This window comes from Hoplias malabaricus, chromosome X1, assembly GCF_029633855.1.
Source record: "Hoplias malabaricus isolate fHopMal1 chromosome X1, fHopMal1.hap1, whole genome shotgun sequence".
Lineage (NCBI taxonomy): Eukaryota > Metazoa > Chordata > Actinopteri > Characiformes > Erythrinidae > Hoplias > Hoplias malabaricus.
The window spans coordinates 1,679,410-1,692,791 of record NC_089818.1 but is presented as its reverse complement, the minus strand read 5'-3'; the positions used below and the strand labels follow the sequence as shown (position 1 = coordinate 1,692,791).

Below are 13,382 nucleotides of genomic sequence, written 5' to 3'. Positions count from 1 at the left end.
ACCAACTGATCCTTCACAGCAATAACAGTCTCTGCTGTTCTGGCAAGAGGTTTGAACATTGTTGTGAGTATTTAATGGCACTCAGCCACATTACATTGCATGAGGGTAGTGGATGGAGCTCAGTCACTACAGATCACAGAACACAGAAAGCTCCACAGCCACCTCTAGCCAACACTAGGCATTGGATATGATCATCTTAGGCTCATGTGCAGCTGCTCCAGGGCATCCCATTTGTTTCAGTAGTGAAGTTTCTTTAGCTGACTGTTCTGACTTACAGTGTCGTATAAACAGCTCCTAGAGTACAGTTCTGTGATGTAATAAAGTGTAATGAAGATTAATAATGCATAATATTTTGTAATAATAATAATCTGTAATTACAGCACAGTCACGAATGTGAATAGACAGTGTAAATAAACATAAAAAAAACACAGCACTCCTGCCAGTTCACAGCTGTAATTTTACAGGTATGTGTGTGTGTGTGTGTGTGTGCGCGTGTGTGTAAAATGCTGCTTTGGTGTGTGTGTGAGTGTGTGTGTCTGCACCTGCCTCTTCAGAAAGCATTAACAACTTTTCTCTATAAAGGTTGTAACTCTGTTTGGCAAGTCTGATCAGGAAATATCCCACCTGTTTGTGTGTGTGTGTGTGTGTGTGTGTGTGTGTGTGTGTGTGAGTGTGTGTGTGTGTAAAAGTCCACTGAGCTTTCAAGCCTACACCGGGAACAAAACTGCAGGAAGCAGCACTACTGACCACACACACACACACACACACCTCCAATGTCGACATGGTTGACCTTTATCAATGCAGTATATTTGCATTGGATCAGTAACTTCCTCCAGAACTCAATGGAACCTTCAGTATAAATTATAATCTCTTTCTCTCTGAAATTCTTTTACACACACACACACACACACACACACACACACACACACACACAAACACACACACCTCCCACATAGTGTGGCGTAGTTTTAAAATGCAATAAAACAAGAATCCATGGTTGCCATTGCCTGATTCTCTTCTACATGATACACAACAGGAGACAGAGCAGGACTGAAGGCTGGCAACGCACATGCAGTCTGTGTCTACAAAACCATGTTGTTTATCATGTACACAATGAGGCTTCTCATTCATTCAGTCATTGTCAGTCAGCACCTGGAGGAAACCCACGCAGACACAGGGAGAACACACCACACTCCTCACAGACAGTCACCCGGAGGAAACCCACGCAGACACAGGAAGAACACACCACACTCCTCACAGACAATCACCCGGAGGAAACCCACGCAGACACAGGGAGAACACACCACACTCCTCACAGACAGTCACCCGGAGGAAACCCACACAGACACAGGGAGAACACACCACACTCCTCACAGACAGTTACCCGGAGGAAACCCACACAGACACAGGAAGAACACACCACACTCCTCACAGACAGTCACCCGGAGGAAACCCACACAGATACAGGGAGAACACAAGGCCTGACATTGGATTTCGGCAGTCATATGGGCTCAGTTGTTTTGCTACAAAAAATACCCCCATAAACTACAGAGATTTGAAGGAGACATAACTGACATATTAAGACAGAACTTCAAAAATAAATAAGAGACTACACAGATATTATGGAGGATCTACTGAGATTTTAAGGAGACACTATGGAAATATTAAGGAGGAACTACATACACAGTAAGACACTACAAATATATTGAGGAGTGCTTATATTAAAACAGTAAAACAGTAAGAAATATGTAACGTAGGAAACTTAACCAGAATCTTAAAATAAAACAACCTGACAGAACACTTCAAACACCCACAAACACAAATCCAAAACAATGCTGAAAGGCACCCCCTAAACTCAGCTCAGTTAACTGTGTAGTACACAGACACTGACCACTGTGTCACTTAGGATCTTCTCACTTTGAATCGCCAAGTCTCCACTGCTGCTCTTGAGTTCCTGAGGGTCTCTCTCTCTCTCTCTCTCTCTCTCTCTCTCTCTCTCTCTTTCACACACACACACACACACACACACAGAGGAAAGACATCAAACATCAGCTAATGTGATGTATAACCTGAAGGTTGGGCCGACTTCTGCTGTGAAAGATCACTGTGCTACTCAGAAGCGCCCCTTAAATATTTTAAAGTACAAATTATGCCCTAGGGCACTAGTGTGTGTTCTCTTCCACAGATGGGTTAAGTGCGGAAGACACATTTCATTGTGCATTGTACAATGACAAATAATTGCATATTTATTTAATTTTAAGTTTAAGCCTTTACATTAATTATTTGGTATCAATCATTTTTCTACACTCGTTCTTCTTCATGTTATGAAACAGTATGTTTGAGGGAAAATATGGATTTTGTTTGTTGGTGTCTGAAGTGTAAATTGTCTGTAAGTGTTTATTCACTGTTTGAATTACCACAGAGACTCATGTGTAACTCGAGCTGTTTAGTTTTGTAGCACTGTCTCTAATACAGTTAGCCCTTAGAATTTTATTTAAAAAAAATGTGAGAATTAACTGGTTCTGAAATAATGAATAATTATTCTTCATAAATATTATTTTCTTTATTTTGATGCTTTGGGATTAATCGTGGGCAAGTTGAACCATAATCTTATGTGATACTCTAGAAATAATTTTTGAGTTTTTAACTTTGTTAAAATGTCCGTGTGGTGCGATGCGAAATGAGCAGTCAAAACCATAGCTGGGCATTTCTGCTCTGAAACTGCAGCGTTTTAAAATCTTTTAAAGCGTTTAAAAAAATTAAACTGAAAGTTCAAATCTTGAGATTGAACTTTGAAAAATACAACAGTACATTCAAAATTTAAAAAGTGTAGGATGAATTTTTTTTATTTAAATAGAATTTTGATTCAATTATTTTATTTTTTGGAATAAATCATTTATATTCACTTTTCACTTATTTTGATATTTGAAGTCTTATATTTTTCAATTGCAGATTTTATGTCTTCAGATTCAAATCTTATTTTTTTCCCTACATTTTTAAACATTTGAATGCGCTGTTGTATTTTTCAAAGGTCAATCTCAAGATTTGAACTTTCAGTTTCAGATTTTTTTTTTTCAAATGAACAAAACTTTTGACCCCCATAGAAAACAGGGGCGGAGTGGACAAGCGGAGGGAGTAGGGGGCGGAGTGTGGCAGATCCTCGGACTGGGGTTGAGTTTCTTCCGCCATTGAAGTCCTGCACGAAAGAAGTGTACCGTCCACGGACAAGGAGAAGCGCAGAAGAGAAGAAAGAGTAGGGAATAAAAACAAACCCAGACGGAGTGATGGCAGGACGCAGCAGGGTGGCGCACTTACTCAAACAACTCAGCAATGTGGCGTAGGTTTACAACAACAACAACAACAACACAAACAGCCAGGTGTCCTGCAAAAACAGGTTTTCTGTCTTCAACTTTCTGTCGGTTCTGCGCATGCTCAGACCAACAAATTAGATTTTTTAAAATGATAAATCTGTTTTCCTCGGGTGCTTTATACAATCCTAGCTTACTGTTATTATTTTTTAACAGTTCCAAAATTGTACATGGTAAATAATAATTTAAAAAATCTTAATCACAGTAATTGTCTTTATAGAGGCTTCAAAATATCTTTAAGTTCTTCTGTGGTACATTTAGCCCATTGAAATATTCTACGTACTGTTTTATTTAGGCAGCTGTTCCTAAACGTACACCATGGGAGCACATTTCGACAAGATTGCGCAAATCAAACCCTGAAATCCTGATTTATGAAGCACAGCTCTGTACTAGTCGCATACTAAAAACAGCTGTGGCAACTCTAGTGTAATAGTGCAATAATATCTCAAAATATGTTTCAAACGATAAAAAATCAGTATCGTGATAATCGTGATACTCTCACTTGTTTATGTTATGACGTCATGCAGTTACATGTAATATGGCGTACATTCATTACGTGATTTGGAAATAAAATGTCAATATTCTATATATATTTAATACAATGTCAGAACCTTTGTAAGCTACAGTTGTTTAAAAAATGAAGCAAATGTTTACACATTTATTTGTTCCTTCTGAATGTTTGAAATGGTTAGATTTGTATAAAAATTAAATGTTATATATAATAATTTTAATAAGAAATTAAATATATTATTTTATATATTAACTAACTAGACCCAAGTCTGCTTCCTATGGCAATGGTTTGTGTGGTTTAAAAATGCAGTCTATGGTTTTTCAACAGGTGCAGATGTCCAGCTCACTCACACATGCAACCTGCACACGCCTACCAACAAGGTACATCACCTGCGTCCTACATAAGCCTGTACAGCATTCATGCAAATGTCTCTGACATCACACTGTACATATGTAACTGTTTCTGTGAGGAGATTGTAGAAGAGGAGGTTCTATACCACTGCCCACAATTTTGGATTAGAGATTTCTCTTAAAAGAAGCATTTCACTTTAAAGCAGTTTGTAAGAAACTGGAGAAATGACCTCTAAAGGTTTAAAATCATTATATAATCAATATTGCAAAAGAATAATCTGGTGTCTCCATTTGTGTTTTTTTGCCATTGTTTGACATTATTTTTTTACTTTGGGAGTGTCTCGATAAACAGACCACTGCAAATGTCCACTCTCACTTTCACATTTAAATATTTAAATAATTTTGCCTCCTCTTGTAAAGGTACATTTTTAGAGCTAAAGGCTTCACTATTGACAGTAAGAAGCTAAGGCATAATGCCCTTTGGTGCTACAATGATCTGTTTACCTGTGTGGTCAGGTGCTGGTCACGATTGTGGGCGAAAAACCGACTATGCCTTTGAGGTCAGTATCAGCACTTACGAAATGTAATTAGGACTGAGCTCTGTTGTCATTGCTACTTTATCGCGAGAACCATGCCATAACTTTAAAGCCACCTTCTTGATTCTCAATGCCACTGACCATAGAGGTGCACATTTTAGCTCTACCATTACAGACTGTAGGGTTAGGGTTAGGGTTAAGTTGCTCTGCATACTTTGTTTTACCATGTTCTTCATTGGTCCTGACCCCTGCAGTGTTTAATTATGAAACTATTGGATGGATTTATATGCTCATTGGAGCAGATAAAAAGATAAAATCAGTGGGTTTAGAAACAAGGTGTTGGACGTAATTGTAAAGCTGATGGGTGTACAACGATCAGCCATAACTTTATTACCAGATTCTTGTTTCTACATCCACTGTCCATTCTGTCAGCTCCACTGACCACACAGGAGCACTCTGTAGTTCTGCAGTTACAGACCGGAGACCATCTGTTTATCTGTATACAATGTTTTCCCCCTTTCACCCTGTTCTTCATTATTATGGCAGATAGTTGTATATATCTGTACACCAAATTTTTATGACAGTTCAATACTCGATGGCACTGAGTTATTAGGTCAGTTTTAACGATTTGTGTAATATTCAGATTGCACTATGCTGATTTGGTCATGTTTTTCTCTTTGTTTCAGATGGCCTGCTCTAATATCAGATACGGAGAAGGGGTCACCAGGGAGATCGGCATGGTAACAATGTTATTCAATAAGAGTAACGTAGACCTGAAATACTGTTTATTAAATATTGTGTAATATTTTTAGTGTTCTCCCTGTGTCTGCATGGGTTTCCTCCAGGTAACTGTCTGTGAGGAGTGTGGTGTGTTCTGTCTGTGTCTGTGTGGGTTTCCTCCGGGTGACTGTCTGTGAGGAGTGTGGTGTGTTCTCTCTGTGTCTGCATGGGTTTCCTCAAGGTGACTGTCTGTGAGGAGTGTGGTGTATTCTCTCTGTGTCTGCGTGGGTTTCCTCCGGGTGACTGTCTGTGAGGAGTGTAGTGTTCTCCCTGTATCTGCATGGGTTTCCTCCAGGTGACTGTCTGTGAGGAGTGTGGTGTGTTCTCTCTGTGTCTGTGTGGGTTTCCTCCGGGTGCTCCGGTTTCCTCCCATGCTCCAAAAACACACGTTGGTAGGTAGATTGGAGACTCGAAGGTGTCCGTAGGTATGAGTGTGTGTTGCCCTGTGAAGGAATGGCGCCCCCTCCAGGGTGTGTTCCTATTCTGCGCCCAGTGATTCCGGGTAGACTCCGGACCCACCGCCGCCCTGAACTGGATAAGGGTTACAGACAATGAATGAATGAATGGATTAATAATTATTTTTACAGAGATTACTTTAAATTACCTAAAATATTCCAATCCACATAATGTATTTTCAAATTTAAGACCAAGATTTAATTTCCATATACCCTAATTGGTTTATACATTTTTAATTGTTTGCTCAGGACCTGAAGAACATGGGAGCGCGAAATGTGTGTCTGATGACGGACAGGAACTTGGTCCGATTACCACCAGTGAGAGCAGTGTTGGAATCCCTGTCCAGACAAGGGGTGAAATACGAGTGTTATGACAGTGTGAGGGTGGAGCCTACAGACAGCAGGTGTGTGTGTGTGTGTGTGTGTGTGTTATTCATGCATGTATGGACTTATATGAAAAGTCAATAGTGAAGGCAGGTGAATTGCCGATGCTTGGATTTCTGATCTGATGCTCATTAGTTCCTAAAGACCATTTAAAACAAGACTGAAAAGGAAGTAAATAACATATAAATATTTATAATATACATGAATACATTATTCAACTTCTAATTTTGAGGAAACACATACACATTCAAATAGAGGGTGAAGTGTGACATCCAGAGGTCATGGTTCTAATATTTCCTTTATATTTTTCATAGTTTTAAAGCGGCTATAGATTTTGTGAAGAGAAGAGATTTTGATGCCTATGTGGCAGTGGGAGGCGGCTCTGTGATTGACACCTGTAAAGCAGCCAATCTGTACTCCTGTCATCCGGAGGCAGATTTTCTGGATTTTGTCAATGCTCCTATTGGGAAAGGAAAAGCAGTTACTCGATCATTAAAGCCACTGATCGCTGGTAATCTCACACAAATGTAAACACGTACAGTGTATAGGGCTTTGAAAATGAATTCACCCACTTTTCAGATTTTTAATTTTTGCATATTTGTCATACTTCATGATTATTTCACATCATCAAACAATTTTTTATAAAATGATGGCAAAGCAGATCATCCCAAAATGGGGCTTTTAATTGATCATTCTGTTTACTGAAGATAAAGACTTATGCAAAACCTATAACAGTGAAGATAAATCAGACCATATCCAGTATGTTTTTTCAGCTCACGTAAAAACACAAACATTTTGACACTATTCTAATAGTGTCCTCCGATTTATATCTTACCTGGCCTCAAAACCTGAGAAGCATTTATGAGTGTAGCCTGTTTTTTCTTGTTCTGTAAAACCGATATCACTCATGTGAGGAAGTAATTGGCCCTAAACCTAATAACTGGTTGTGCCACCCTTGGCAGTAACAACTGCAATCAAACACTTGTGATGATGAGTGTTTATAACCGTGTTCATATAAGAGCTCTGGAAACTGTCCAGGACACGGGGAAGTGCAAGTGTGACACATGCAGGACGTACAGCATGAATTCACTGTGATTTTATCTGAGAAATACCTGCTTTATTCGTACATGAGCTCACTCAGACATCACCTGGACGATGTACTGTCAGGCTGGGAGGATAAAGTCCGGGTAATGTCCTGTACAAATGATTCAGACATTTGTGTTAACACATACACCTCCTCTGTGTAATGTCACTTATTTGGCCTGAAGTGTTAGCACTGTGCCAGATGTAACCTGACATATTTGTCTGGGTTCTTTTGCGAACTCCTGGATCAGTCATCACTGTGCTGTTGGAGATGATTTTTGGGGCAAGTGATTTTTAGGAAAGTTCACTGGCTCTCACGTTGTTTTGCTGGAGTCCCAGAGCCTCAGCAATGGCTTTGTAAACCTTCTTAATTTTTGTCTTAAACCTGTTTAAGGAATGAAATTGAACACAGTACAAAAAAAGTCACATTGTAAAAATAAAAAATATAGGGCCAAAGGGCTTTTTTGTTTCAGTGGATGAAATGACATTAAAAAAGAGTGTTTGTGATTACACAGGTCATCTTTGTCTGATATTAATATTCATTTGATGATCTGAAACATTCAAGTGTCACATACCAACCCTGGACTGTACATCACTGCACTACTCACTAATATGAGTCCATGGCTGAGACTTCTAACTCTGTATTGTATTAAATATTTAACTAATGTTAATGCAGTGTTATTAGAGCTCAACACAGTTCCGTCACATCAGCTCACAGTGTTGATGTGAGTGCGCCTGTGTTGGGTTTCATTTGGGACACACACACTTAGAAAGATGAATTCATGCAGAATGAGTATGCATTGGGAAGGAACTTTAAGTGTGTGTGTGTGTGTGTGTTACAGTTCCTACTACAGCCGGTACAGGGAGTGAGACTACAGGGGTAGCCATCTTTGACTTTGAAGACTTAAAAGCCAAAACAGGTGTGTAAAAAATTAGATAGGTCTTGAAATAATTCCTTATTTGTCATAAACATGTCATTGTGTGTGTGTGTGTGTGTGTGATTTCCAGGCATAGCAAGCCGATCCCTGAAGCCAACTCTGGGGATAGTGGATCCTCTCCACACATTGCACATGCCAGCACAGGTCACAGCCAATAGTGGCTTCGATGTGCTCTGGTAACACACACTCTACTGTGTATATGTGTGTGAGTGTTTCTAAATGGCTGTGGTATGTTTTTGTGTTTCTTTGTGTGACTGTAATAAGTGCTCATTTATCAGGGTGATGGAACTGTGGGAAGTGTCCTGGTCCTTTTTATGCACTATGTAGTTTATGCTTTAGGTTGGTGTTAGCTTTAATTTTAAAGTAATTTCTCTCTCTCTCTCTCTCTCTGTCTCTCTCTCTTTCTTTTTCTCTCTCTCTCTCTCTCTTTTTCTCTCTCCCTCTCTCTCTCTCTTTCTTTTTCTCTCTCCCTCTCTCTCTCTCTTTCTCTCTCTCTGTCGCTCTCTTTCTCTCTCTCTCTCTCTCTCTCTCACTCTGTCTGTCTCTTTCTCTCTCTCGCTCTCTCACCCTGTAGTCACGCCCTGGAGTCATACACTGCTCTGCCGTATAATCTGAGGAGTCCCTGCCCTCCCAATCCCCTGAGCCGTCCGGCGTACCAGGGCAGTAACCCCATCAGTGATGTTTGGGCCAGACACGCATTACGCATGGTCTCCAAGTTCTTAAAACGGTCTGGGACCAAAAAAACACAAGCAAACAAATTACTGTCCAAAAGTGTGTAGACACCCCATAGTATATTGAAGTTAATGTAAAAAGATTTAATTCAGAGTAATTTTGGAGCGTTTCTATTGGTCATTCGTCATGAGATTTACACACAGTGTGAAGGACAGCTGCTGTGTTCAAATGACATCGTAAACGAAACGCACACACACACACACAGATACATATTTTTAATTGGACAGTGACTGTATTTAAATACGCTACTGACAATGTGTGCTTTTTCTCAGAGCGGTGAGAGATCCTGGTGATGTAGAAGCTCGCTCTAACATGCACCTGGCAAGTGTGTTTGCTGGAATTGGTTTTGGAAACGCAGGAGTCCATTTATGGTAATTTAATCATTGATAAAGTTCATGCACGGTGATGTACAGCAGTTATTAGAGAAATCCTTATTTAAATGTGTTTGTAAGTTTAACTGTAGAATTCCGACTTCAGCCGCTCGGACATTGTTTTATTTAACAGCACTCTAATTTCTGATAAATATTCCACATGATTTGTGCGTCAGAGAAATTAACGGTACTTGTAAAATGACTTTCCGCTGTGAGAAAAACAGTCCTAGAAAATCAGCTGCAGCTCTGTGTGAAAAACTCAGCTGCTGTGTAACTGAAAATGTCAGAAAAAATCAGATAGAAATATCGAATATAACACACTCTGACTGCATTGACTTAATCATGTTCCCAATTGTTCCCAAACATGCCTCCTGTTTCTTTATTTTAGTCATGGAATGTCGTATCCCATCGCTGGAAATGTGAAGACACATAAAGCTCGAGGCTACAGCGTGGAGCATCCCTTAGTGGTAAAGAATATTCACAAGAAATAAACAACATTCACCCTAGGGCTGGGCGATATGCCCCTAAAATAATATCACGATGTTTCAGTGTATTTTGGCAATAACGATATTCTTGGTGATACGACAAAACACTGAAGAATACTTTTATTAATTTCAAGAACAGACTATTGCAACAAAATAAATGTTATGTTAATAGTACTTATTTTAAATTAAACATATTCTTACATAACACCATGGTTTATTGTACGTCTGATATTCTCTAACCACACCCCCTCCACACGACTGAGGTCAGCTCCTTTTGGAGTAAATTCCCCCGCCTCAGAGCCACTCTCCACCTTACTTTGCTGTGTCTAAACAACTCATGTAAAGGACGTATGCTGTATTACGTGTAACTGCATCACGTCATTACGTCAGACAAACAAGTCAGAATATCACGATTATCACGATACTGATATTTTTTAGCATTTTAAAAATGATGATTATATTATCACGAACGGCACAGCCCTGATTTACACTGGAAGAAATTTACAAACCTTTTAGCTGAGGAAAAGAAGAAATAATTTAATGTAAACTTAATCATTTTAAATGTCCAGCATTTGGACATGGTTTCAAACTTCTGGATCCTTGCCGTGCAGAAAGTCAAACTCTTAGGTATGTAACCTACTGTATGTGATGCCTCTCTAAATTTGATGTGTGTGTGTGTGTGTGTTTGCTTCACTAAGCCTCATGGTCTCTCCGTGGTCCTCACCTCTCCAGCTGTCTTTGCCTTCACTGCCAACATGTGTCCAGAGCGCCACCTAGAGGCAGCAGAGATCCTGGGTAACACACACACAGTCAAAAATACGGCCAAATCAGGATAATAGTTTCTGGTGATTTGAATAAAACTGGTCTTAACTGCGCCTTCCTACACGAGCATAGTATAACATCCATTTATCTCTTGTAGATTGTTTGTGCAGTGTATGCAAACATATAATTTACCCTTCTGTACTTGATCTGCATTGTTTTTGCATTTTATAATCACACCTGCAAAACAAAGTCCTTGTAAATGCATTCTTTGGGATAAAAGATGTGAAATATAATAAACATAAAAGGCTGTGTGTTTGTATATTCCACTGTGTTCAGGTGCTGATGTGAAGAGTGTAAAAACAGAAGACGCTGGCCGTGTGTTAGCAGACACTCTGAGGAAGATACTGTTTGATCTGGAGGTTGAGGATGGCTTGTCTGCTGTTGGTTACAGCAAAGAGGACATTCCTGCTCTGGTGGAGGGAACTATTCCTCAGGTTTGACTCAACATTTATCTAAAATACTTACTTCAGAGCTTCTTCTGAAATGGAGGGTAATAATCAAGTGTTGTTTGTTTTTTACTGCAGTAACACTCTCATAAATCTTTGGGAAGACTTTATTGTAAGTTTATGGACTATTGCTGTGAGGATTTGATGGCAGTCATGAGAGCATGGATGATGTCATTCCAAATGGAATGGAAGAGGGAGATTTATTCACAGCTACACTGCTCCCCAGCCCAGTGTTGCCAGGGATTATACCACTGTGGGCTACGCTTGGTGATGAGCATTGGATATACACAGATCAGTCATAACATTATGACCATCTCTTTGTTTCTACACTCACTGTCCATTCTCTGAGTTCCACTGACCACACAAGAGCATTTTGGAGTTTTAAAATTACAAACTATAGTCCATTTGTTGCTCTGTATGCTTTATTTCCCCCTTTCACTCTGTTCTTCGGTGGTCAGGACCCCCACAGCAGAGATGTGCATTTTTTCTATTCCGCTCCTGCTAGCGTTCGTCCTGCACCCGCCCAAAATCAGCAACATCTGTCCCACCTTATGCTCCCACCTGCAGCAGTATACACACACCCAAACACAGGCTACACACAAACACACACACTCCAGAGGCTAACTGACTGTCTACAGGCTCCACTACTCCTGCAGCACAGTAATGCACAGTTCATGTGGTTCCCGTGATTGTGTGGTTCACAGATATTTAGAATGAGTTTAATTCATTATTGATTATTTAGCTATTGTCTTTTATCTTCACTGGTTAACTGCCCGCTCCCGAAATTTAGTCCCATGCCGCAAGATATTGTGATGGGACCCTCTACCACACAGGACCACTGCAGAGTAGGTGTGATTTTAGTGAGGTTCATTCTCAGGGCTGCAGAGACACTGATGTGGTCTGAGAACAGTCCATCGACCAAAAACATCCAGCCGACAGCGTCCTGTGTCACTGATGAAGGACTAGAGGACGAGCGACACACACTGTGCAGCGACAGATGAGCTACTGTCTCTGACTCTACATCTACAAGGTGGACCAACGAGGGAGGAGTGTCTCACAGAGTGGACAGAGAGTGGACACAGGGGTTAAAAACTCCAGCAGCACTGCTGTGTCTGATCCACTCTACACCAGCACAACACACACTAACACACCACCACCACGTCAGTGTCACTGCAGCGCTGAGAATGATCCACCACCACATCACACCTGCTCTGGTGTGGTAAATCACACCAGATCATGGTAAAAAATCATGGTAAAAAGGAGAGGGCCAAGGACCGATCCCTGAGGAACGCCTTGTGAAACACTTTCAGTAGCAGATTTGAGTGTACCTAGGGCAGCATACTGCAGTCTATTTGTAATGAAGGATGCTTTATAACTCGTTTAAGTAAACGGTTAGCAACTTAGTGTTGTGCATTTTCAGTTCCTAGTTGCACTTTCAAGAACATGGCCACTGTTTTCTTGTGGATTGAGTGTCCATATGTACACATAATGTGTGTGTGTGTGTTTGTTTTACAGGAGCGAGTGACAAAACTGTCACCAAGATCTCACACAGAAGAGGATCTCACTGATCTCTTTGCTGCATCAATGAAACTATATTAAACACATGACACTGGACGTCTAATGCCCTTGTCTAATTTTAGGATGACTAATCAACTGCCATTTATCTTTTGCAAACCTCTCATATTGTGATAAACGGTAGGCTTTTATAAATGTATTGTTGAAGTATTCAGTATTAAGGAGCATTAACTAGTTTAACTGGATTTAAGGCAGAGCTGTATACAAAATGCTGAATAAAAATGATTTGACCAAAGGTTTATTGATGTTTCTGGATGTCTTAATGGATGGAGTTTGTGTAAAACTGTTGTGATACACACATAGGTTTGTGATTTTGCTTCTTCATATTATTACATGATTAATATTTTTGGGCCCTGTGAAGGACTGGCGCCCCCTCCAGGGTGTGTTCCCACCTTGCACCCAATGATTCCAGGTAGGCTCTGGACCCACCGTGACCCTGAACTGGATAAGGGTTACAGATAATAAATTAATAATATATTTGGTGTTTGTCGTGTCTAGCATGGTTACAGATAGTGTCACTGTCTATTAAGATATAGACATGTTCTC

At 40.1% G+C, this 13,382-nt stretch overlaps 1 protein-coding gene across 3 annotated transcripts; it reads left to right on the top strand.

The window, feature by feature from the left end:
• Positions 1–3,147: 3,147 nt before the first annotated feature.
• On the top strand, positions 3,148–13,064 carry LOC136675678 (hydroxyacid-oxoacid transhydrogenase, mitochondrial-like). Of its 3 annotated transcripts, none has more exons than XM_066652374.1 (14): positions 3,148–3,337; positions 4,207–4,259; positions 4,746–4,789; positions 5,452–5,505; positions 6,250–6,404; positions 6,699–6,895; positions 8,310–8,387; positions 8,476–8,581; positions 8,980–9,132; positions 9,410–9,508; positions 9,897–9,975; positions 10,692–10,788; positions 11,092–11,249; positions 12,777–13,064. In XM_066652374.1, the coding sequence occupies exons 1-14, from the start codon at positions 3,285–3,287 to the stop codon at positions 12,858–12,860; spliced, it is 1,410 nt and encodes a 469-aa protein (XP_066508471.1). In that variant the 5' UTR covers positions 3,148–3,284; the 3' UTR covers positions 12,861–13,064. The 3 variants fall into 3 exon arrangements, with proteins under 3 accessions (XP_066508471.1, XP_066508472.1, XP_066508473.1); XM_066652375.1 differs by having other exon boundaries at positions 11,340–13,064; XM_066652376.1 differs by lacking the exon at positions 4,746–4,789 and having other exon boundaries at positions 3,203–3,337.
• The last annotated feature ends 318 nt before the right edge of the window (positions 13,065–13,382 follow it).

Excerpts from the sequence above, each read along its gene's own strand:
- LOC136675678 (XM_066652374.1), top strand. The coding sequence starts at position 3,285 with ATGGCAGGACGCAGCAGGGTGGCGCACTTACTCAAACAACTCAGCAAT. Across the intron at positions 5,506-6,249 it reads TCACCAGGGAGATCGGCATG|GACCTGAAGAACATGGGAGC; the intron begins GTAACAATGTTA and ends TTGTTTGCTCAG. Across the intron at positions 9,976-10,691 it reads GCGTGGAGCATCCCTTAGTG|CCTCATGGTCTCTCCGTGGT; the intron begins GTAAAGAATATT and ends TGCTTCACTAAG.